Source organism: Myodes glareolus, chromosome 17, assembly GCF_982192425.1.
Source record: "Myodes glareolus chromosome 17, mMyoGla1.1, whole genome shotgun sequence".
NCBI lineage: Eukaryota > Metazoa > Chordata > Mammalia > Rodentia > Cricetidae > Myodes > Myodes glareolus.
This window is the reverse complement of record NC_142042.1, coordinates 6141148-6166680: the sequence shown is the minus strand read 5'-3', so window position 1 is coordinate 6166680 and position 25533 is coordinate 6141148. Positions and strand designations below refer to the sequence as shown.

The window sequence follows — 25533 nt, the reverse complement described above, 5'->3', positions numbered from 1 at the left end:
GGAGATACAAAATCTCTCTCAGGACAGCGTGGTGGTTGTTGAAAGCAAGGTGTGCCAACAAACCATTCATAGGAAAAGAGATGGGAGAAATAGCATGATCTTAATCTATCTCCCTCGGGCTATGTGTTAATGACCACATAAAAATATTCACTGTACAATGGATAAATTCAGCAGGAATTCCGCCAATCAAATGCTTGTCACCAGTGAGAGGACAGAGACACAGGTCCACTTTCACCCTCTCCAGCTTGAGGGGTTTCCCTGGTAACCTAAAGGGACCTCAGCTCAGGCCAAACAGGATTCATGGCTGTAAGGAATTTCAGGACTCACCAGTTTAGGGAAGTAAAGCTGATGATATTATTAACTGTGTTTTTAATGCAGGCCTAAGCATGAGGATGAAAGGAAAGAGAGGCACTCGGAAGAAAGTAACACACGCTCAAGTAGGGGTGTGTGCTCTTCAGGAGAGCAGGGGAAAAGTAAGACATTGCCCAGCATGGATACAGGCTCCTCAAGGGAGAGAAACGATTAATTATCCAAGAATTAGCCATTTGTACCATTTTAGTGGCTCTCAAGTTCCTCCCAAAGGCCATTAAGAAGCCCTTTCTTTCCATTCTATCTTGAAGAGACACACGAGGTGGCTCCAAAATGTTGGCAAAGGCCAAGCCCTTCAGATTCCCAGGTAGAGGACATTATGAGCCCAAGTATTGTGCCTTAGCACTGCCTTCGCATCACTAGTAAAGAGACACGGTGCCTCCATATACAGTTTGATAGGAGATGCTCATAGGGCTTACCACATCTGTGGTCCCTTTCCCAGGACTCACATCAGGCTGATCACAGGGAAATGTCCCAGAAGTTCAGTGCTTGGGGAACTCCTCATAGTGGTTGAGCACCGAGCAGTACTCGTCAAAAGTGACAGGGTCATGGAAGGCAAGAGAGATCTGCAGAGACGGATGGCAGGGTAGGTAAGGGTGCCGAAATCCTGAAACGGGTCTCGGAGGAGATAGCGGCTGTTAGCAGAGCCACGGGAGGGTTCACTGAAGTCTGGAGTTTAATGGAGAATCGCACTGATGCTAATGTCTCAGTTTTGGTAATCGGATCACAGTTATGCAAACTCTCAGCACAAGATAGACAAAGGGCAGATGGAGTCTTTATGCATTACTCTGGCAGCTTTTGTGCAAATCTAAATTGTTTTAAATAGATATGTTATTGGATGAAAAAAATCATCTCATGTATGGATTTTAAAACAAGCAAAACAAACTCTTTAGGATATTTTTTCTATTCATACAGTCAGGGTAGAGGAGACGTGTGTGTGTGTGTGTGTGTGTGTGTGTATGTGTGTGTGTATGTGTGTATGTGTGTGCGTGCATGTGTGTGCTCGTGTGTGTATTGCATGTTCTCACAGGTGCCACCATGTTTGTGGAGGACAGAGGACAAACTCAGCTGCCATTCTTCTGGTGTCTTCCACTTTATTTTTTTGAGACACAGGCTCTCACTGGCCTGGAGCACACCAAGCAGGTGAAGCTGGATGGCAAGGAAGCCTTAGGCATCCACAGTCTCTGCTCTTCAGTCCTGGGATTGCAAGCTTGTGCCAGCACACCTATGTCCCCTCTTGGGTTCTGAGACTCCAACTCGGGTCCTCATGCTTACCAGCAAGTATTTTACTGGCTGAGCCATCCACTTCGGCCCAAGGGGACACTGACTGAGCTATCTATCCATCTATGTCATGAGGGGTTTGCAGTGTTCTATTTTTAAAAAAGTATTTTACAGGTAATCTGAATAATCGGGGGGGGGGGATATCATAATACTGAATGCCCAGGAGGGATACTTCAACTCAGGGTTCAGAAAAGTCTACCTCAAATTGTAACGTCTTCATGTCGAAACGACAGCAGAAGCAAAGTCATTTTTTCCTTGCCCTCCCCCAATGAAGGGCCCTTTAGAGAATTCTTGACCTTCCTGTAAAGTAGACCATAGAGCTTTCAGCCCAGAGGAAGGAAACAGCCTCACCTCCGGGCACAGAGATGACAGGACAAGCTGAAGAAAGCCGTAAGAATCTACCCGACTCATCAACAGTAGGCCATACTTTTTGTCTAATATTGCTTCACAACTGTCTGCTTCATCAAAATCAGCCTGAAAACACATTTCCCTGTTCCCTGGAGTCTGGGAACTTTCTAGACATACTTCTATGTTTAGGGAGAACCCAGGGTGTCTGCCACTCAGGAAATAGTTGAAGACGAGGGTGGAACTGACAGTGGCTGTGGGCCTGGGTGGCTGACCCTTCAGTCGCCCTCCCCCAGAGCCCTTTAGAGAAAAACACCTCTGCCCGTGGGACCTGGGATTTCCTACTGAGTAGCCTCATCCACAAGACATTAGCTGACTACCTCAGAAGCCTGTGGCATTACCACTGCATCTGGGGAGCATGGGGCACCCAAAGCCAGGTGCCTATCCTTCACAGGAGAGCAAACCACTGGGCTCTCCTGAGCCCCCACCCTGACTCCTAGATGGCACCATGATGTCTCAGAGCGATCAGCCCCAGGAGACAGCAGGCCATGGAAACAGTCAGTGTCAGGTAAGAGTTAGCCAGGTTGTGACAAAGGCGGAGGCAGCAGCGAGTGGCCAGGAGGAGGCACACTGCAGTTTCATGCTTCACCGAGCGTGAGCCACACAGGTGGCATTCCATTCTATACCTGCCCGCCATAAGTGTCAGATTCTGCTCAGGGGACTATTGCCGAGTCGGAACCTTTCCTGCTGCTTCTGCTGGCAGCTTTATTCATATTCACTAGCTAATAATTCTAGCAGAATCAACTCTCTGGTATTCACGATACCTTTGAGATGTCCTTCACATTATAGATGGGATATTAATTTAGTTCCATGACGGTGATCACTCTGACTCATTGCTCCACTAATTAATAAGAAATGATGGCTAACAGAGAGTTGTAAACTTGGTTATGTGCTAAGTATGACTGGAAATAAGATTATTGGATAGAATTTAAATGTTTGACCCATTATGGTCGCAAATAATTTGCAAAGGAAAAATGAGATTAAAAATACTCATCATGATTTAGTTTAGAAAGCAATGATAACAGAGATCTGCGATTTGTGGTGCATTGGCTCCCGGTCTGGAGATGGCATGACTTAGGGTCTGTCGTACACAGAACAATAGATTCTGACGCTGCCACTGGGGCAGCACACTGTTAACTCTCTCCAGCTTTCTGAACTCTGATGGATATGAAGTCTGGCCAGGGAGGAGGGTGGGGGTTGGCACTCAAGCCCCTCTCTGAGGATGGGATGCTAGCCTCCTTGGCAATGAGTGTGCACATAATGTTTGCTAATTGCCCCTTTCATTTAGCATGCCCCTTTCATTTGACTTGCAATGAGTGTTTTGAGTCAAATTCCTTTTTCCTCAAGGTTTATTTTTAATGTATGTATGTCTGAATGCATGTGTCACGCGTGATGGTGCCTGTGGAGGTCAGAGGTGTTGGAGCCCTAGAGCTGGAGTTACAGGAGGTTGTGAGCCCCCTGCTGTAGGTCCTGGGGAACCAAATTCAGGTCCTCTGAAAGAACAGTATGTGTTCCTCATGGCTGAGTCATCTCTTAGCCTCAAATCAAATTCGTAAACTCCCAAGGGAAAGTCTTTTGATTTGTCAACGAACTAATTTATACTGAGTAAACATCATGCTCTGAACATGGCAGCAAGACCTAAAGATACACATGGGGACTGAGACATCACTGCCTCCTCTTAAGGAGCAGGTGGAAACACGAAGGAACTGGAGAAATCATTAGTGAGCTGGGCAGAGTAGAGGTGTAGTGAGTGAGGCCGCAGGACTGACTCCCAGGGCTATCATGACTAAACAGGGAGGCGAAGGGTTAACAGTGTAGGCTCTTCAGGTTGGCAGATCTTGGTTCAAATCCTACATCTGTCCCTTACCAGCTCCTGGACCTTGACTGGCCAGCTGTTTCAGGTCTGTGGCTTCATTAGTAAAATATTGGAACCAGCATTACACTTCAGATTATCACCAGAGTTGATGAATTAAACCATGTGTTTATTCTAAGCTCAGGGCTGGCTTGGGGTGTGTGCACAGGAAATAGAAACCATTCCTTAGGGAAGAGACAGCAGTTTCCAGGTCAATGAAGGAAGAAAGAAGTGCACCTTCCATGCTGAGGGCAGGGAGAGTGTCTGTAGGGTCAGCTTTCAGGCAAGGTTTTCTGTGTGGCTGAAATAAATCTGTGTGGGTGGAGAAGACAGAATCAGAAAGCCGAGGAAAAGGTGCATTCTGAACGGCTGCCAGACTAAGCTAGGGACTATGAATTCTGCATTCTGATAAGGGTCAGGACTGGGATGAGACCTACCAACTGGGGGGGGGGGGGGGATAGCTGAAAAGAAAAACAACCAGGGTTGGCGAGAGCAGCTTGAGGCTAAGGCAGGGACAGGCTTGTGGGAGGAGGGGGCTTGCTGCTCTGATGGCTTTCAGCCAGGAGTTAATTCCCCCAGGTTTTACACATTCCCCAATCTGCACATTTCTACATCTACCACTTCCCTTAGTGGTTTTTGAATATAAATGTGAGACTAAACTCCTTCCCAAAGAGTCTATTTATTCAGTATTTTAGGGGCTACTAGGAATTTTCGTGTTACTGAATGACCACTCAGGGTTACTGGGGTAGAACGAGACAGCCAGACCTGCAGTACGACCGGTGGAGAGGACGGCCAACACCACCCCACGCTTTACACCTGCAGTGTGGGGACTCATGGATTGCCCAACATTCTGCCTCTCAAAATTTAGCCCCACTCCAAGCCCCAAATTCCTCTCCGGCACCAGGCAGAAGGCTGCTGACCCTCGGAGTCGCTCCCATCGCGGGCTGCCGGTGCTGTTAGAGTCAGTGCAGTCCTTTGTCCCTCTGGGCTTCAGGTTTTCTGGCAACAAGGAAGTGACAATTACACTGTCCTAAGAGGCCCACGGATGCTGTGTTTAGATCAGAAAGCAGCCAGATTGTATCTCAGTTCAGAGAGGTCATCAAACCTCTTATTTGCCGGGAGATCTCTGGTTGTAGAGGATTCTTATACAAGAGCCCATTTCTACAGGTCTGGGAGGGTCTTCCTTTGGCCAAGTGAGGAGGAAGTGTCCTTACCTCAGGAATGCAAAGACTTCAGGTGAAAAACTAAGGATAGATATTTCAGAAAAGCTAAGAGGCTGAATGCCCTGACAGGCACGTGAGCATTTTCTCCACAGGTACCACTAACCTTCTGGCCTTAGCGAATAAACTCTGATCAGGTGGGATTCAGGCCCTGAAGTTAGACCCAGGCTCATTCATCATTCATCACCTCGCTAGCACCCCATATTGGTTAGCGAGATGAACAGAAATCTGTGATTAACTTAACGGATGACTCTTTTTGAAGGCACCAATGATGTCTTGCTGTAAAGCAGTTGATTTGTGAAAATGAGCAGTTGCTGAGGTCTGGTGCCATGGTGAGAACTGTGGGAACCTGGAGAAGTCAGAGAAGGGTTAGTTCTCTGAGCAGCCTTGAGATAATCTCCATGTAGCTGGCAGCCTTACGTGTGGAGTTGTCAGTGGGGCAGAAATGAGACCCGGCTCATACTGAATATCATTTCTGTCCTCCCTTTCCAGGACCAAGCTCCCCTCTGTAACTGAAATCTTGTTCCCATGGGTCCCCCATTTTCAGACTAGTAAATACCTCCCCTCTGTAACCTCCGGATGGTGCTGAGCTCCCACCCATTACTAGTGGGCTCATCACAGATTCTCAAGACCAGTGCTGATGCCACCAGCATTTTATAGACCTGAGAGCTGAAACCTCTGAGATACAGTCACCGAGTAGCCCGACCAAGGTCATCAAGGACACAGTGAAAGTCAAATAACTCTCTCAATGTTACAGTTTGGCAGAAATGGTCTGTTTTGCCCACGGGAAACCTTTTTCTAGACCACTAAAGAGAGAGTGGAGGGCAGCATCACCTCCCTGATATCTGACAAGCACCTGCTGCATGAAGGGGAGTAAGCAACCACTGCCAGGCACCCTGGGGCTCCACACATGGAATCACACACACAAGACTGCTCATATGGAGGTCACCTTCTGGGGCATTCAGTCAGCTCAGGGGCTACCACCACACAAACCAGGCCAAACCATTATTAACCTTGTGATACAATGCATCTTAACTCCTACAGCTTAGAGTGTGTGTATGGTGTCGGGGTCCTTACTACTCTTCGGCTACTTTCAAAATGAAGTTAAAGGCAGAATGGTCCAGTTAGAGAAAGACAGACATATAGATTGGTTTTTTATTCTCTGAGGAAGATATCACTTCCAAAAGACATCTGATCCTTAGACGAGGGCTGTAGAAAATGCCATTTCATAGCCACATGGCAAGTGATGCTCCGTGCTCATAGTCAGTCTGATGTGGGTTAGGCTAGTGAGCAGCTGAGATAACAGAGTTAAGTCCTATTCTGTGACTCTTCCACCAACATTCTTGATATCTGTGAAGGTAACTGCCAAATAATGCTTGGGAGAGCATCAACGACCTGTGTATCTTACATCACAATCTTCTCAGTGAGATTCATGCTATACAATCATCTTTCTTCAGCACTGTGTGCAGGGCGCTGTCCTCACTGTCATGTTCTCCACAGCCAGCTTGTTTGGTTGTTATTGTCTCCTGCCCACTTTACAGAAGGGAAGCCAGGCTCAACGTCACACAGTTGGGAACTGGGTCCTTGTCATTCAGTCCACGTATCTTGACAATAAAGGGTGGGGATAGGCATGATAGGTGGCTATAGGGTGTGTCTTCCTCTGTCTTCTCATTGTGGTGACTAATGTTAATGATTAACTTGAAAGGGTCTAGACTAACCTAGCAGACAGACCTCTTGGCTTATCAGTGAGGGAGTTTTGAGATTAAAGGGTTTATTGTGATAGGAAGACACACCCTAAATGTGGCTGGCATCATCCTACGGGTTTATAGTGACCGGAAGACACACCCTAAATGTGGTTGGCATCATCCTAAAGGTTTACTGTGATGGAAAGACACACCCTAAATGTGGCTGTGGCTGGCATCATCTTACAGGTTTATAGTGACCAGAAGACACACCCTAAATGTGGTTGGCATCGTCCTATGGGTTGGTCCCTGAACTGAGCCCCTGCATCCATCTGTACTTCGGGTGGATACAATGTGACCAGAGGCCTCAGGCTCCTGTCTCCATGACTCCCTGCCAGCATGTGCTGTACCTTCAAACTATGAGCTAAAATAACCCTTCCTTGCTTAGGTTGCTGTCGTTGGGATTTTGCTACAGCAATGGGAAGACACCTTCCTACTCTTTCCTCAACAGCCGTGACTAAGAGGAGAGGCTCTCAGGAGCACCCAGCCCTGCCCACTGGTGCCACCTGACACTCCACTCTCTGAGATACGACCTTGGCAGGACCGTTCTGAAAAGTCTTTGCTCAGAGCAGCTTGGGCAGACAACTGCCAAACCTTTTCAGTGGCAGCTGAGGAGCCGACGTCCAGAGCTGGAGGCAACACATGGCTTGTTGGCATTATCTTAAATTTCCTTGTTAATATCATTCTATAGATTGTCTCCATCCTAGCGAACATGATGTCATGAGAAACTGCCTGGGCGTAAGAGAAATGACAGGTTAACTTGCCTTTCGTTTGTTTTCCATAATAAATGATATAGTTCCTTGAACACTTGAAGCCATTAACATTTTAATTTATTCATGCTTTTTATTCCAGGCATTCTAATGGTGATATTACATGATTATATTGGCTTTGACAGTGGCACCTTAAGTATCTTTTGTTAGACTGTTGACTGGAGGAGCCGGCTTGCTTTGCTATGCCGTTCTACCTATTTCTTGCACCTCTACAGTTAAACGGGGAAACAATGCCAGCGACGTCAATTATCAGGAGCTGGATAAGGATCCAAGCTAGCATGCCTTGCAAGGTATCCTTCCAGAGAGCTTGCCTGCACTGGCTTACTTATTCCAGCCGTGACACTCTGTGGTGGGTTCTGTTATCAGCACACCCACGTCCACAGTCGAGGAGGCTGAGACACAGGGCAATGAGGTGACTTGCTCAACATTGCTTTAGGCTTATCCATGCTGGGCTTGGGCCTTGCATTCTGGACCTGGTGTGGGATGCCTGCATGCCCAAAGTTTCTCTGTCCATGCCTTTTCTTCTCTTCTGTGACTGACTCTTGTATACCAGCAAGGAGCCTATTGTGCTGGATTGCTGTGTTAGTAAGAAAAATGTGGCACCGTGGTAACAGCCATGCTGCAGCCTGAATGCAGACGCCACAGTGAACCCTAGAGTTTAATCGTTATGTTTGAGGGCCTGGGGGGAGGGTCACCAGGCATGAGGGTGCATAACTATACTCCCAGTACTCAGGAAGTTGAGGCAGGAGTATGGGGAGTTTGAGACCAGACTGAGTTACATAGGGAGACCCTGTACCTTCTAGAAAGCAAGAGAAAAGACCAGGGAGGATACTTAAGACAAGGCTGGATCTGGTCACAAGGGCGCTGTCCTTCTGAACAATTGACAGATTTGTGCATCCTTGGATGGTCTTAAAGTGGGTCTTTTACAAGAGCCGCTTTCTGTCTCTTGTTTACGCCCCTCTCGCAATGTTTAATGACCTTTGAGGCATTTTTAGGTTTAAAATCATAAAAGAATAGGCAAGCATACATTTGCTTAATGTGTGTAAATACCATAGGTTTGCATAGGTTTGACCATTTGAAGATTAGGGGTGAATTGTGAGGAGACCGTGGGCATTCCTGAAAACTAAGAGAATTGATTGGCCTCAGTTCTCACTTTACACCTGTAATTTCATGTAGGCTACCTTCCATCACCCAAACCCTTAAATGGTGCTCTGTGCTTCTTTGTCTGGGCATATTTTGCCTGGGCACAGGTCAGGAGGGGACTTTATGCATCAAGCAGCAGAGATGTATGCTCACTGCCTTTAAACCGATAGATCTGCGTAATTGTGCCTGTGATTTTGACCCTAGGTGAGTGAACCAAGGCTAGAATGTGGTAAGCAAAAGAGACTCGGAGGAATATATTAATTTCAGGAAACAAGTCTCTCCATCCAAGGAATTTCCCCCATGAATTCATTTAGAAATTACTGCAACTCTTCCAAATGAAAAAGAAACTCATATTTCTTAATGCCTGTTCATCATTAATATTACGCCAATTATTGCATTGCTTCTGGCTGATAAATATTCAGAGGACAAGTGAAGGCCATAAGATGGATTAATTCTCCAGGAGTACAAACAGAAACTTTCACTATTTTATATCACATAATTAAATGCAGTTTCTAGAGCCTGAACTTGGGGTTTGCTAATTAGTTGCCTAGAGAAGATGCCTTAGACGCAGTTTGTGCTTGATGCTCAGAATCAGATTCTTTGTAAGCCCTGCATGGCACTGCTGACGAAGAATGCTTGCAGAATCAGTCCTACCTGCAGAAGTCGGGGGGCACCATGCCATAAACATCGATCCTGTCGCAGAGCTCCAGGGCAATCGTCATGGTGAACCAGCCGGTGCTCAGCCAAGTGTTGGAGATCTTCCTGGAAGGAACAGCGGTGAAGTCTACACTCTGGCGTAGCAGTCCCGGTTCCATAAACATGCAGGGGCCTTTCTGGAGTAAGGCTGACTATGGAAAGATCACCCCCAAACCTAACACACATGCACACACCACACACACATGCACACACACGCACACACACATGCACATACACATGCACACACATGCACACACACTCCTTCTCTCACTCCCTCCCATTTGATAAACATCTGGAGTTTTGCTACTGAAATCTGTTATAGCACAATCATAGATGATGTTGATGCTTAAGGGGTTTCTACATCATTAAAGATAATGATCATTGTTGGAATGTTTAGGTGAGTGTCGTCATAACTCAACTGAAAGATGACAGTATTCACGTGGCAATTTGTTGTTAGTTAGAATACTTGACTAGGAACTCTCCCTGTGTCCTTAACAAGCTAGATAATGAGCAATATTGATAAGAATGAGCATAAGCTCTTGCTATCTCTCTATCTGTTCATATAGCCAATTATCTATCATCTACGTATGTATATAATGTTTATCTATCCTCTATTAATATTTACCACCATCATTTATTACTCACCTAACATCACTCTATCTTTCACTCTGTCATCTGTCTATCCACCATTATTATGTACGTATATATGTATGTGTCCACCCATCCATAAGACGTTGTCCCCACGCACAATAAGAACATCAGCATCATAACCGAATGTCCTTTCTCAGGAGGAGCACATGCATTTGGGAAAAGTGGAGGAAGAGAGTCAGGGGGATGTTTACAGCTAATAGAACATCTACTTTACCTAAGGGTACTCAGAGCCTTCTGAAAATGTCTAAGTCGCAAATTGACAAGTTTAAGGAAATCAGTCTGCATTTTGCCACCGTTAACATGTCTATTCAGACATCTGAGTGGAGGCTGGACAACATGCCCAGCCTGAGGAGACCTGTGGAGACACAGCACCAAGGTCTAACTTGAGTCCGGAGAACGTGTGACACGCTGGTCTCCATGCTCCACTGATGTGGATGCTAATGTCAGTTCTTTGGGGACTGCTGCCTTTCTTTCTTCAATGCCATGGCATGCCTCATTAGCCAGCTCCAAACACCTTATCCCCAAGGTCAGACTGTCTGACTGCCCAGCCACACTGCTCTGTGTGAGGTGAATAGCAGAGCCGCAGGAAGGGCTTTCTGGATGTACTGGTGAGCTCCGCACACCGAGAAGGGAGGCGGCTAACGGATTTGCTTTATGTCCCTTCATGCAGGGACAGGAAAATACTTTTAAGGAGGCTTTTGCCTTGTAAAGTACTTGACGGACATGGGTGGCTTACAGTTTCAATTTCAAGTTCTTAAGCCTTAGGACTTGTTTGGCTTACAGTTTCAATTTTGAGTTCCTAAGCCTTTAACATGTTTTCCTCCACTCTTCTGCCTCCTGCCCAGGCTTGTTAAAGCCCCTACAGGTGAGGATAACGTGAACCTGACTGTCTCCTGCTTCTCTTGTACTCGGCTGGGTGACCTGAGGCAGTGGCTGCTGATCTCTGAGCCCTGCTGTCTTATCTGCAAAGTAAGTGTGGGGTGCTCCATCCTCTGGCCATTTGAGAACTAAGGGTCCAAGTGGGGTGTCCTGACACACAGAGATTCCTCTCTTCTGTCCCTGCTGCTGGGATGAATGAACACAGTGAATAATGTAGTGTCCCATCAGCGCTGTGTGGTACCCACGAAGAGAGCCCTCCCCACCCTCTGCTGCTGGGGGCTGATGGAAGAGAGACAGCAGAAGCCAGATGCTTCCAGATTCTGTAGGCATGAATACAACCCTTCCCTCTCACCAGGGATGTTGATTCAGAGGCTTTGGGAAGCAGATGGGGAAGAAGAGCAAAAGCCTTTGTTTCAGTGAGAGCCCGCGCTCACATCCCTACTGTTCATGTCCTGGGCGGTTCTTCCCAGACTAGTTTTAGGATTATTAACCAGGAAATGTGGAGGCCAGGAAGAAAATGACTCTCACTCATATCCCAGAGGTCCCTGGGAGATCTGGGCACCAAAAGATCATGGTCATATCTCCTGCTTTTACATTCCCAGGGATTTCCCAGGAGCAGAAACCCCTGGAAATTTCCCTGTGATTTGGGGTCGATCACAAGCTGTAGCCTCAAATGCAGGAGGATGTGGGGCTGCAAGATGTGGGAAGAAGGCAAAGTTGATGCTAGAGGAACTGGAGTGAGGTGCTCTTTTTAAGTACCACTTAAAATTCCCCAGACTTCCGAAATAATAGCTTGGGATCACGCGTCGTAGAAACGCAACTGCTTTGTTCTGTCTTCCTGAAAGAGTCTGAACTTTTTTTCCCTTCAACAAAGGAATATCTACTGTTTTTACAGTTAATCAGCTGTAATGAAGGAATATGAAGAGCTGTCATGTGCTTATTAGTGAAAATTAGCAGATATTCTTTTATATGATGAAGTAACACACTGAGCAGATAATGCTATAGTGCTCACTAAATTACAATTAAAGGCCGTTCTGCTCCACCAGGATCTCATTTATAATCTCAACGGAAATATCCTTCCTGCAGTTATTTCATTTATGCTTCCTTTATGTAATTACTATAATATTGGTTCTGAATCATATTTTCCTAATGTGCCCTTATTCAATTATAAAGTTATTTTCAAGTGTAGTTACTTTCTAATATCAAAGAGCACGATTTGGCCATCTCTGTCATCTGCCGCGCTTCTTAATTGCAAATTGTTCATGAGTCATTCTCCTCTCCACTTTTAAGGGAAACATTTTCTATAAATCAGAGTCTACCGACTTGGCCCATTGCTTAAAAAGATTTTAGTCTGGACTGATGTCCCATGATGAGTTTGAATTGCTTTGAAACTAAACTCTTGATGTCTCTTCAACATACACTCCTGTTCTGCTGGATTTTTCAGCTTATATGGAAAGAATACTTTTCAACTCAAATGTTCTGGGTTTCAGTTGAATGGGAATCTATTCTGGAAGGTTTTTTTTTCCTGTTTCTCAATTTAGGACTAAGAACATAAAAGAAGCTTGAGTCCATATAGCACTCTCTTTTAAAAGACAGGCTTCTTGGGAACGATCGGTGTGCTCTGGAGGGCTACAGGGTCACAGGTGAGACTCCGAGAGCGAGCCAGGGGCGAGTGCTAACTGAGCTGCTTCTGCAGAAAGAGGCTGTAGAACTCGGCTGTAAAGACTTCTTATGGCCTGGATGAATGTACTTACTAAGCGGCTTTCGCTGGTCAGGGTTTAGGGAAGGGTAGGATACGTTCCTTGGGGATCCTAAGTGACCAAAAGGTGAGATGATATAGTTTCCAGGCTACCCACAGCATGTGGTCTTTTAAGGGACCAGCCATGGACAGTTATCCTCATGAACCCTGTACCAGAGCTGTGGGAAGACTTAAATTTAATGAACAATTGTTAAACAAAAAGAGAATGCATTTTCTGCGGAACAGACAGTTTAAGCTTATTTTTGAAATTTCTAAGCAGCAACCTTTAATTGTAAAATTCATTGCTTGTCCATTCCTTATAAAATCTGTTCTTGGTTAAAGAAGTTTTCAACATGCAAGACTGTCTCTCCTGTTGCTGGGTCACAGGGCTGACCACAACGGGAATTTGCATCAGACCCTAACTTTGATCAGGAGCCAGTGTGAGCCATAGCTGGGATAGATATTGCCTAGGTTAGTCACAGGACTGACCTTGGCTAGTTTAGGGCTGCAGGGCTAGCCTTGGGTCTGTTAGCTAGCCACAGGTCTGGACTTTGTAGTTGTAGGGCTGCTGGGCTAGCCTTGGGTCTGTTAGCTAGCCACAGGTCTGGAATTTGCTAGTTGTAGGGCTGCTGGGCTAGCCTTGGGTCTGTTAGCTAGTCATAGGTCTGGACTTTGCTAGCCATGGGTCTAATGGCCTGATCATGGGTGTGTTCAGCACCTGCAACTCTCCTGCAGCTGTAGGTTTGTTAAGCCAGCCATGGGTCTGGACCGTGGCAGCCATGGGTCTGGACCATGGCAGCCATGGGTCTGGACTGCGGCAGCCGTGGGTTTGGACTGTGGCAGCCGTGGGTCTGGATGCGGCAGCCGCGAGTCTGTTGTGTCTTGCCAGGAAGAAGGCTGCAGTGAGGACAGCAGCGATGCTCTCCTCCGGCCCCTACTGTCAGGCCCAGTCCTCACACTGCCACCACATTCCCAAGGTTTAAAAAGACAGCTCTTTTGTCCACAGAATTTAAGGGTAGCGGACTTTATTTTCAAATCATAGGTTCCAAAGGTAACCGAATAGTGGATTCTGTACTTTCTGGTCTTTATTTTACTTAATAAATCTCTTTAGATGTAAGATAAGAAACTAAACAGATAACAGGGTTTTTTTTTTTCTTTTTTGGTTTTTTGATACAGGGTTTCTCTGATAACAGTTTTTATAAAAAGTGTTAGACCACTAAGTGTACATTAACTATAATAGAATATGTTTTAGAACCAGAAAAAAACGTAGAAATTATTAGTTCAGTCTGATGACCGCTAGTCACTGCCCCTCATTTGTATAGGGAAGTGAGGTCACTGAGTCCCAGGGAGGTAGACAGCTGGGGTTCCACCCAGAGTGTGTGTCCGGTCACCCTTGGAGGCTTCCTGAGGACCTCAGGGTCCTGTGTTCCGTCCTGCTCTGGGCCTGTGCAGTTCACGACCCTTTTCCACTTTGCCCTTATCTGTACCGCTTGCTCTCACACCCTGAATGCGCCATAGGGCACTTTCGCTGTAATTCCCTTCGAGTTCTCCCCCTGCTCCTTTGGTCTTTTGGGGGGAGATCTCTCCCCTCCTAGTTCTTTCCATACTTGTAGAAACACTGTCCTTGGCCTCAGCCTGAAACATCTTTTAGAGAAAAGCTTTTGATCACCTAGGCCACTGACTTTTCAAAAACTCTGCAGTCTATAGAGAAATACGCTTGGCACCGAGACTGTCAGTGCGGTCAGATGTGGGTGTATATGGGATCGGTTCTCATTTCACTGTTAAAGTATGTGAATTAATTGATTCTAGTGTATTCACGGGTACCATGATCACTGCTATTTTCCTATCTAAAAAACTACCTATCATCTATCTGACTCATGCATCGTCATCATCATGGGCCATCTGTAATAGGTTGTTAATTGGTATTTCACCTTATTCTCAGACAGGTGCCAACTAGTCTCCATTTTTCCATTACTGTCAAAGCTTCCTGATTACACTGACTTCATGCACTACTATCAAGTCTTTAAAATGTTTATTGGAGATGGAGAGAAGGCTCAGTGGTTAAGAGCACTGATTGCTCTTCCAGAGGTCCACATGGCAGCCCTCAACTATCTATCATGGGGTATAGTGCCCTTTTCTGGCATGCAGACATCCATACAGATAGAGCATTCACACATAAAATACATATATAAATACAAAATTTAAAAGTGTTTATTTTGTGTGCATGTATGTTTACCTACATGTATGTGTGTATACCATGTGTGTGCCTGGTGCCCAATGAAGCAGAAAAGAGTGTTCGATTCCTTGTACTGGAGTCACAGGTGATTTTGTGCCACCATGTAAGTGTTGGGAACTGAACCCAGGTCCTCTGCCAGAGCAGACAATGCTCTTAGCCACTGAGCCACATCTCCAGCCCTGTTTTCTACCTTTTTTGTTTGTTTGTTTTGAGACAAGATTTCTCTGTGTTACAGCTCTAGCTGTCCTGGAACTCAGGCTGCAGTCCAGGCTGGCCTTGAACTCATAGAGCTCCACCTGCCTCCGCCTACTGAGTGCTGGGGTTAAAGGCATGCACCACCATCACCTGGTTCTATTACTTAGTCTTAATGAGCACTTAATGAGTTCAGGGAAAGCATCGCCCTGAACCACCGTTTGTCTCCTGCCGCACAGGTTACAGCTCCACTTTCTTCCTGTCACTGCTTGGTAAATGTCTAAGGCTATGGGTTTGGGCGGTGCCATCTTTGAGTCTCTCCAGAGGCAAGATGCAGTGTTAAGCAAATCGTGGGTTTTTCAGTGAACAATAGTTGACAACATGGTTGTGCATCTTTGAAAGAGAAAAATAATCTCACCTTTCTCTCTCTCTCTCTCGTGTGTGTGAATGCGGGTGCATGTGAATGTTTGTGAACTCCAGAGGTGAGATCAACCTATCATTCTTCAGGTGCTGGCTATTCTCTCTCTCTCTCTCTCTCTCTCTCTCTCTCTCTCTGTGTGTGTGTGTGTGTGTGTGTGTGTGAATGTGGGTGCACGTGAATGTTTGTGAACTCCAGAGGTCAACCTATCTTTCTTCAGGGACCGTCCACTTTGTCTTGTGTGTCTCCCTGATCTGGAATTCATCAAGTAGGCTAGGGTTGCTAACACCAAACCCCAGTCATTTACCTGTCTCCCAGTGCTGGGATTCTAAGCATGACCCACCGTGCCCTCCACACCCCACTTTTTTGCATGGATACAGGGGACCCACACTCAGGTTCTCATTCTAGTGCAGCGAGCACTTTGTACACTGAGTCCCCGCACTGCTCACTTCCGGGAATGAAGCTACTATGTCCCGTTTTTTTCCTAATGTAGGCCAGGGACCACTTAGCCTTTTTTTCTAAAATAAGGACCTGGTCATAAATTACTCAGCGATTGTCATTGTGCACCGTGTCATTCTGCATGGTACACTCCACTCCAACAGTCTGTTACCAGGGCGACCCAACGTGTGGGCCCCATTGAGGTTGATGACACAAACACAAGGCTCACAACACAGACCCTCAGCCAGAGATTGGCTTTTAGTGAATCTGTCCACAATGCACATCCTCACTACCCTGCCTCCCTCGGTGGTGAGCCCAGTACCTGTCCCCACAGGCATCCTCATTACACGTTTCCCTCAGTCCTGAGCCCCGTACCTGTCCCCACACATCCTCACTACCCCTGCCTCCCTCAGTCCTGAGCCCCGTACCTGTCCCCACACATCCTCACTACCCCTGCCTCCCTCTGTCGTGAGCCCCGTACCTGTCCCCACACGCATCCTCACTACCCCTGCCTCCCTGTGGTCCTGAGCCCAGTACCTGTCCCCACACGCATCCTCACTACCCCTGCCTCCCTGTGGTCCTGAGCCCAGTACCTGTCCCCACACGCATCCTCACTACCCGTTTCCCTCCGTCCTGAGCCCCATACCTGTCTTTGCCGGTCTCCTGCTTGAAGAGCTCATCAAACTGCAGCATCTTGTGGCGTGTGATCATGAAGGCCTTCAGCCGCGGCAGCACCTGACTGAGGAGCTGCAGGTTGTTGTACACCTGGCCCTTGCCATCCCGCCGCATGTAGCTGCTGGGGCCCCAGAAGATGAACACGGTGCCCTGGCTCACGTTGAGCAGGTCGTGGCGGTTGCGGAGGATCCTCTGGATGCTGGAGTGTGCGATGACCCGCAGGCTGGTGCGATTGCCCACATCGAGCCCGTAGCCTCGGGTGGGGGCGTCATTCATGCGGATAACACATTCTGTCCGATCGATCTGGGGGCCCTGCTGACTGTGCAGCAGGTGCCCTGAGCTGGTTACCAGGGCGCAATCCGTACAGTGCATTTTCAGGGGCTGCAAGGCAGAGGGAGGAGAAACATGGGGTCAGACAGAGGAATTGCCTTTCTTGGCACCACCAGGTTACATGCCTGTCTTCAGATGTCTCCTCCCTTCTTTTATCCACCCCTGATCCCTCCCACCACCTTGTGGCAGATCATATCAGGGCCATTGCAGCTGCATGAAACCTTGCACTTCCTTCTAAACTGCAGAGGCTTGGCAGAAGGGTGGTGTTGATCTGTCTGTCACTGGCTCAGGGCTTAGATCCCTGTGTGAACATGTGACCCAGTAAGGTGGCCACTGGTGTTAGGCTTAGTTAGAGATGGGAAGAAGTTATAGTTTCAGAACTACACCTTTCTGAATCCAAAGTTGGCCCCGAGTCAAAGCAAAGAGTCTTCCACAAATTGATGTGGCTCGGGTTTGGCACCCTTCTCCATCTTGTTGCAAAGCTAAGCATTTATCACGGCTCTCGGATGCTGTGGACGCATGACCCTCAACAAAATGCCGCTTAAGAATCAGATGGCGCTGACATGAAGATTCAATGCTGTCATTTTGACATGAAGAACTGACTATTTGATCTTGTGTTAAGGTTTGGAGGAGGGCAGACACTGCACTACCCCGTTTTTGCTGTTGTGAATAAAGCCTTGCTAAGCATTTGTCAGCCTCAGCCTTGGACCTGGCTCTGCAGAGCTTGGGTTCTTTCCTGCAAACACACCCCACGATGGCCTGCCTGGAAAGCCAACCAGGGGCAGTGCCACCAACAGTGCTCAGCCGAGCATCTGGGAAAATGACTTCCTTTCTGAACGTCTAAGAGCCAACAAATTAAACATCTCCTGCTCATGTTTAATGGGAACTCTCTCTTACGTGTTCAAAGAAGATAATAAAATTAGAGCCTGAGCCCAAAGTTGGGAAGTTCAAAAGAAATAGAAAATGGCAAATAGGGTATTTAGTTGTTTTGAGACAAGCGCCTCTGGGACCCAGGGTAAGTGACTACTGTGCTTGGGAAAAAAATCCAAAAAGGCAGGTGGACAATCAGCAGTGGAGCCTGGTGGAAACGGAGAGATGTTTTGAAGAAGGAGGGAGTCAAAGAGGTAGAAAGTGGTCTTGAGTGTTGATCACCAGCACCAAAACAGCTTCCCCAAAGAGAGGAGACAGTAGGCATGGGGAAGCAGAGGGCTTGACTTGACTTCTAAGGGCTGAGAGTGGAGAACAAGACCCGCAGAATGGACCCTAACACTTACTGCAGTGACTGACCCAGTGTTGTCAGGTTGTCTGGGTGTGAGAGTTGGAAGTCCTGCATTTTGGGAAACCCGTTAGTCCCGTGAAAGCGAGTGTTCTTAGCAAAGTATCGCCATTGATGGGAAGGTCCCTGGAATGTCCTGTGGCAACGAGGAACTTCTGCAGGTAGAGGGGCTGTTCAGACTGGGGCCAGGTGGGGCGGGGGAGTCAGGAGATTGAGTCTTTGTGTGATCTCAGAACAAGCTCACTAACCTCCTTACATTTTTTTAAGACCAAAAGGAATGAGTTAGGTTGTTGTAGCCCAATGACGCTGGTTCCTTCACCCACTTCTTCACCCTGACATTCATTTGAGGACCTTTAATGAATACTTCATATGCCCCGAGGAACCATACAACTCAGAACATTTTCTTCATTAGGTTACTTTATTGTTTTTTTACCTTTATGTTTTTTATTAGCATGTATTAATCATATGTAATAGTGGGTTTCACTATGAAATTTTCATACATGTATATAATGTATCCTTAATAATATCCACCCGAAATTAGCTTCTTTTGCCTCCTTTCCACTGATTCTGTACTCTTCCTAACCTTTCTACGTGTGTGTGTGTGTGTGTATGTGTGTGTGTGTGTGTGTGTGTGAGAGAGAGAGAGAGAGAGAGAGAGAGAGAGAGAGAGAGAGAACAAAGAGTTTCTTCAGGGTTGCTTACAGGAGCCTGGGCACTTAACCAGGTAGCTACACCACTGAGAAAAATGGTTTTTTTTTCCTGCCATTAATAATTAGCTACCTACAAATCCTCAAGAGAGCAGGGGCCTTGAGAACTTCCCTTCCCCACATGGGTGGGTGTTGACTGTTCATCTTCTCAGAGCTGCTGTTAGCTATGTGATGTAACCCCACATCATGGGTGGCAGAGAGGGACCCACAATGCTAATCCTTCCTCTGGCTCCATAGTGTGGGCCACGGATCCAATCAGAAAGTGGCTGGTGATCCCCCATAACAATCTTGTCACTACTGAATCAGTGGCACAGCTTGTCTGAATGGTCACTAGAGCATTGCAGAGGACAGCTAAGTAAGAATATTGATGATTCTCCCTAGTGGCCTGAACCTTCCATCAATACGGGGGCTCGCCAGCAGAGCAGATGCTTCTGGTCCAGTGCCAGACGGATCTTTCTACATCCGCTAATGAAAGCATGGGTGTCTTCAGGAATAGGTCTTATCGTCTGGTCTGGGGGGCAGCCAACCTCACTGTCACTTGCTCATATTGCTTCAGGAGATTCAGGGCTCTCCCCGACAACACCTTGTCAGGAGGCAGCCCACCCTAGCACTCAGTGACGTTATGTCGAAGTTCACTTCAGTGGACCCTCAGTCCACATCAGCTGAACTTTCCATGCTGGGTTTGAATCTTCAGCCACTTTATTCACTGTGACTGGGGGCCCTGAAGAGGGCCCCAGCATCTCATTTTCCCTGTAATTCTTCTGTTAACTCCTCACAGCTGAGGCTGACTGACAGGTGAAGCACCAGTTATCCAGGGGGCACTCCAAGGACCTTGGTCTTTTTCTCATCTTTCCCTACAGAAGATCTTTTCAGGGATGGAGAAGGCATCTGGACAGACCTGCTTTGCATATCCTCTGTGATCGCCGGACACAACCAGAACCCATCAGGAGTTGACCAAACCCAGACAGCGTCCTTTCTCTCCCCTGCCCACCAGCTCCTGATCGGCACTAACACCCACTCTTTAAGCCAAGTTCATGGGCTGCATGGTGCAACGAGGGAAGTCCGAGTTCTGCCTTCAGTATCCATCGCTGAGGAGCCAGCAAGAGCAGCATTGATCTTCTACACATGATGTTACACTTCCGGCAACTGAGAAGATCATGTACGGAAGGTGGGACCACTTCCAAAGAGGAGACAGAGTCTGGCTCCTGCATTTGGAAGGGCCAATGATGTCTTGGAAGCAGAATGGCTGAAAATCACACAAATTGCAGCATCCTCTTTCTTCCTGAGGGAGCTGTGCTCTTCCACATCTCAGCATGTTACAGTCCTGGCGTCTGACTGAGCTGGGCGGGGCAGGCACAGGTGCTGAGCTGGTTCCTGGTGTGGCATCTGTGTGATGGGATGTGGGGTGGACTGGTCGCTAAGCAGAGCATGGGAAGACCAACTTTGGGTTCTGCTTGGGAGACAAAGTGCTGCAGACGGTGGAGGTGGAGACGGGGGCTCTGAATGGAGCTTTTACCTAGAAAGACAGCTTGTCTGGATTCTTCCTCACAAAACTCATCCTTCCAGATTCTCTCTCCTTAGAGTTCATTTGCTCAACAGCTGTGTAGTTTTGTAGATAGTATGGCCACCCACATCAAGTCACTCCAATCTTGGCTGTCTCCCATCCTGATCTTTAAAAAGCATTTAACCGGTCTGGGAAGCAGCTGAGATGAAACGATTGTCCAGGGTGCACACAGCCCTGCATGAAATCCCCAGCACCAGATAAAGCCCTCAGCGTGGCTGTGCCTGTCAGTAATGTCTTCACATTGGGTTGTAGAGGAAGCTCAAGAGTATCCTCGGCTACAGAGTGAGTCTAGGTCAAGCTGGGCTGGATGCTGACTAGAGAATGTAATAGCTGAGTGAGAGATTGCCAGCTAACAGCAACTCGCCAGTGAGTGTCTTGGTTCTGATGTACAGTGGGAAGGGGACTGGCGAGGACACCTGTCTTCACGGGAGAGGACAGTGGCATCATCATGGCTAGAACTCAGGGCACTGCCCGAAATTAATGGCTGGCTGGAATAAGGTCCCAGGACGCAGTAAGGGCCATTAAGCCCAGCCAGTTATTAATCCCCAGTAAGAGCTTGATGCCAAGGTCATTAGAGCTGGCACCAGGTGAAAAATGCCCAGAAAAATCCACAGCACATAAGGTGTTCCCGGAGAATGAGTCTTCAGAGACCCGGAGCTGCGGATCACCTTCCACCACCCCACACAGGGGTAAGCAAGGTGCCCGGGAGCTTGTGGGAGGCGGGTGGCCAGCAGGCTGTCCAGGGGAACATGCGTTTGTACATACATGTGCAACTCATAATATTTTTGCTGTCCCCTTCCACTCTGTCACTTTGCAAACATTTTCTATGGCCCTAGAACCCAGGAAAAGGTGTGCACCCTTCAGTAGGGCCCCAGATGCTTTTAGAGTATTTAGACTAATTCTTCTATCATGTTCCTGGTCTCTTTCTTAACATAAAACATCCCATAAAGTGCACACACACACACACACACACACACACACACACACACACACTTACACACACACACACACACACACACTTACACACACACACTTACACACACACACACACACTTACACACACACACACACACACACTTACACACACACACACACACACACTACAGGGGAGCATGACAACTTCTATCGTGGCTAACCCCTTCACACGGTGGTGACAGGAACAATTCCTACTTGAGGAAGCAAGCTAAGAAATCAAGGTCTGATTTTTGTCACAGCCAGAGGAGCAAGAGCAGGCAGAATTCTCTCTTGTGACCCAGCAATGCCTCAGGAGCATTTCTTAAGAGAAGAGGCCAAGCCAAGCCGAATTAGACCCGACACCTAAAATACCCAGTGATGTCCTTGCACACATTTGCAGCCAGCAGCCCCATGGCTTCCCTTCTTAAAACGCTGATTTATTTGGCAGGGGGAAAGGTACCTCAGAATGTGATGCCCATTAGCTCAGTAATGACACTGGCCTTGCCCTGGAGGAGGGAGCCTGTTGGTCTGGAGCAAACAGATATATTAAATGGCTTCAGGTGTTTCAAGACACTCTGGCCTTGCAATCTGATGTTTTCCTGTAATTACCAGGCTGTTATTAGCTGTCAATCTCGGTCCAGGAGCCTTGGTGAAAGCCACACTGATTATTTAATGTGAGTCTCCAGGAAAATGCGACTCTCTCAGAAGTGGCTTTCCCTGCTGCCCAGTGACAGGCCCACCTGCTGGTCTCTGGGGCCACAGGGCTTCAGCAGTCTCCCTCAGGCAGCTTCTCTCTTCTCCCATAACTTCCGGTATTGTTCCCACCCCTTGCCTGGGTGAGGATAGTCAGGCTCCGTGGCAGAAGGCAGGACCGCGCCATGTCTAAAAATCAACTTTTTAATGGTGCTGCTTTCAACCTGCTTCTTGTACTTCTCAGGTGAGCATCACTGGGCAAGATGCTTATCAAAACCCATTCTTCATCCATAACTTGAGAATGGGGAAGCCGATCTCCAAGGGGAAGCTTGCCATCTCAATTCACAGTGCAGCTGCCCCTAGCTATTCATCCCCTAATTCTGGGCTCATTCTTGAAATTTGTCCTTCAGCCTACAGTTCATGTATTCCTGTTGGGTCTGTCTCCTCCACCTCCTCCCTTCCCATCTCATCACGCCTCCTGCTCTGAGTTGATGACGTCTCTCATTCCACCTCAACTAGAAGTTCCTGGAGCCATCTTCAACATACAACTCAAGTTCTGTCCTGTATCTACTGAGCCTTCCAGGGGCTTCCTGTTGAGCTAATAACCCCCAGAATCCCTTCAATCTCCGTGCTGTGGCCCAGCTTCTGCAGCTTGCTCTTCGTCTGTCCCCCAGCGTTCTTCTGTACAGCCACCACCCTGCCCTCTTCCCACTACTGTCTGTCTGATGCGCATTGCGTTGGCTGTTCCTGCTCTCTGTGTGGCTCTTTAAGCCCTGCAAAAGTAGCCTCGCATGCCAAGAAATCCTTCCCGCTTTCCCATTTCACCAAACACCTGCCCCATCTGTCACTTTCTCCCACGACCCAGATTTTACTTTATTTTTATAAACTCACTCTAAAGCATTCCTAATTGTTGGTTTGTGTGCCTTTGTGTTTTGTCTTTCCCACATTTTGGGATGTAAAAGGAGAGGCACAATCTTACTTGCAGTTTCTCCAGCACTGCGTGTCCAGCAGAGGTGTTCAACAAATGGTTTTGAACAATACTTGAACAATAGGCATGTAGACACTTACTTGGGGCGTGGCCTTACATGGGGCATGGCTTGGCGTGGCCTGACTTGGGGCGTGGCACAAAGAATGCCCCTGGGTGTGCTTGCTGTGTTTAAGTGTCAGCATTCCGCAGGTGACCGGTCCCAGAGACTTGCTGGCTTGGGAAGCTGATTTTATTTTCTAAAGTGCAACATTGGAGTTCAGTGCATGTTTTATAACCATAAATAGCACTGAATTAACTTCAAGGGGAGGCCTGGGAAGGCACATCATTTCTTTTTAATTTAATTGCATTTTAATGAGCGTTTAACAGTCTTATTAAGATATAATTTGTATGCCATAAAATTTACCCATTTTATTTTATTACCATTTTAATATGGGGGTCTGCTGTAGCCCAGGCTGGCCTCAAACTCACTATGTAACTGAAGATGGCTTTGAACCTTTGATCCTGTCCCCACCTCTTAAGTGCTGGGAAATGACAAATTCACTGGTTTTAAATTCAAGTTGGGTGGCATCACCGTGACCCAATTTTAGAATAGTCCCATCATTCTGAAAAGAAATCCTTTGCAGGCCCTGCCCATTCCCTGTCTACCCCTATTTGATGACTGGGCCACCTTTAATCCTCAGTTTGCTGTTTGTCTTTAGCTGTTTGTTGTCAACAGAATCCCCATCTGTGGTCACACGCTCTACAGTGTTTCCCGTCCACTGGTTTATTTGGGTTCTATCTGTTGTTTATTATGAATCATGTGACAATTAGGCAAATATGAGCCTTGATGTGGACTTGCATCTTTGTGTCCTCGGGGAACCTAGGAATGGCATTGCTGCAGCATATGATAATCTTGTTTAATATAAAGTTTGCCAGACTGCATTCCCAAGCTTCTGTACATAGGGATTCAATTCTCTGCATCATTGCCGGGGTCTCCTGATGATAGTCATTCTGGTGGGTGAGAGGAAATGCTTGTGTTTTCAGGTTTCTACGGACAAATGGAGTTGACATTTTTAATAGGATTATTTTGAGTTTCTGACTCTATGTATTGCACCATGCCTTCTACACTAAACATGTCAGCAAAAGTAGGAGACTATTGAACTCTGAGTCAATGTTCAGTTGACTTCTAGTATGTGTTAAGCCACGTGTGCTGGGTGATCTTAATGTCAGCTTGGCTGGGCTAAGAGCCCTGAAGAGATAGATCAGGGAGGCATACCACGGTGTCTATGAGGCTGCTTCCAGTGAGGATATCTGAATGGAAAAGACTCGCTCTGAATCTGAGTGGCGCCAACCCCTTACTGGGGTCCTGAGTGACGCCATCCCCTGCCTGGGGTCCTGAGGAGATTATACAGTCCTGCTAAGTTTGTTCATGGTCCTTATCACAAGCTTGGATGACTGGAAGTTCTCATTCTTTGTCCTGGTGCTTGGCACGCACTTAGAGCAGGTGTTCAGGAGATACTTGAGGCCATTTATTGCTGTCTTGGTCCCTTGTGTCCTTGGTAAGCCGTAGATGGTTTTCTTTTGTTTCTCATGAGTGTGCGCAGTGACTTTAGGGGTGGGTCACATCCTAGAGACTGATTCTTGCCTGGGATTCTGGCACAGTGGTTGGTAGTTTACATGGGTTCACCTGCCATCTGCATATAACTCCATGATGCAACCTCCTTCATACACAGATGCAATTGCTCCCTGGAGGGCAGGCCATACAAAGATCCACGTGCTCATTTGAATAATCAGAAGGCTGCTTTTCAGCCTAAGGTGATCTCGAGTGTTGCTGGACAAGTCTGATCCATAACCCTGGCTTGATTGGCAGCTGCCGGCTTTGCAGGAGGAAACCTAGGACAAAGATGAGCATGCTCCCAGGTCTGGGAAGGTAACTGAGCTGACTGATGGCCTTAGGAACTGAGAGTACTGTACATGGCTGAGTAGAGAGCCGGGCAAAGCTGGTGGGCATCCTGTAGCCATGGTCCATCCTCCAGGCCAGGCACATCATGCTCTATTAATGAAATGAAAGTTTCTTCTTCCCCCTTCTCATTTGCTCAACACACAGCTCTTAGGCACCGACTATTTATGTAATGGAATCTCTACCCATTACATTACCCAGGACACTACTCTCTTCACCCCACTGGTTATTCCCTGCTTAGACATGGGAGGTTTGTATAACATAATGACACAGACTCCTGACAAGAAGAGATGGGCATGTCTCATTTGGTCACATGACCATAACAGTGAACATGCAGCACTGAGCTGGAGGGACCCCAGCGTGGTGACAGGCATGGG

General features: G+C 47.3%; 1 protein-coding gene across 1 annotated transcript in view; it reads right to left on the bottom strand.

The window, feature by feature from the left end:
• St6galnac5 (ST6 N-acetylgalactosaminide alpha-2,6-sialyltransferase 5) overlaps positions 1 to 25533 on the bottom strand; it is a 148885-nt gene that overhangs the window by 10109 nt on the left and 113243 nt on the right. The window contains exons 3-4 of the mRNA XM_048453545.3: positions 16677 to 17086; positions 9437 to 9544 (exon numbers count right to left, since the gene is read on the bottom strand). Coding sequence (XP_048309502.3) covers positions 9437 to 9544; positions 16677 to 17086 — 518 coding nt within the window. The remainder of the gene's footprint in view (positions 1 to 9436; positions 9545 to 16676; positions 17087 to 25533) is intronic.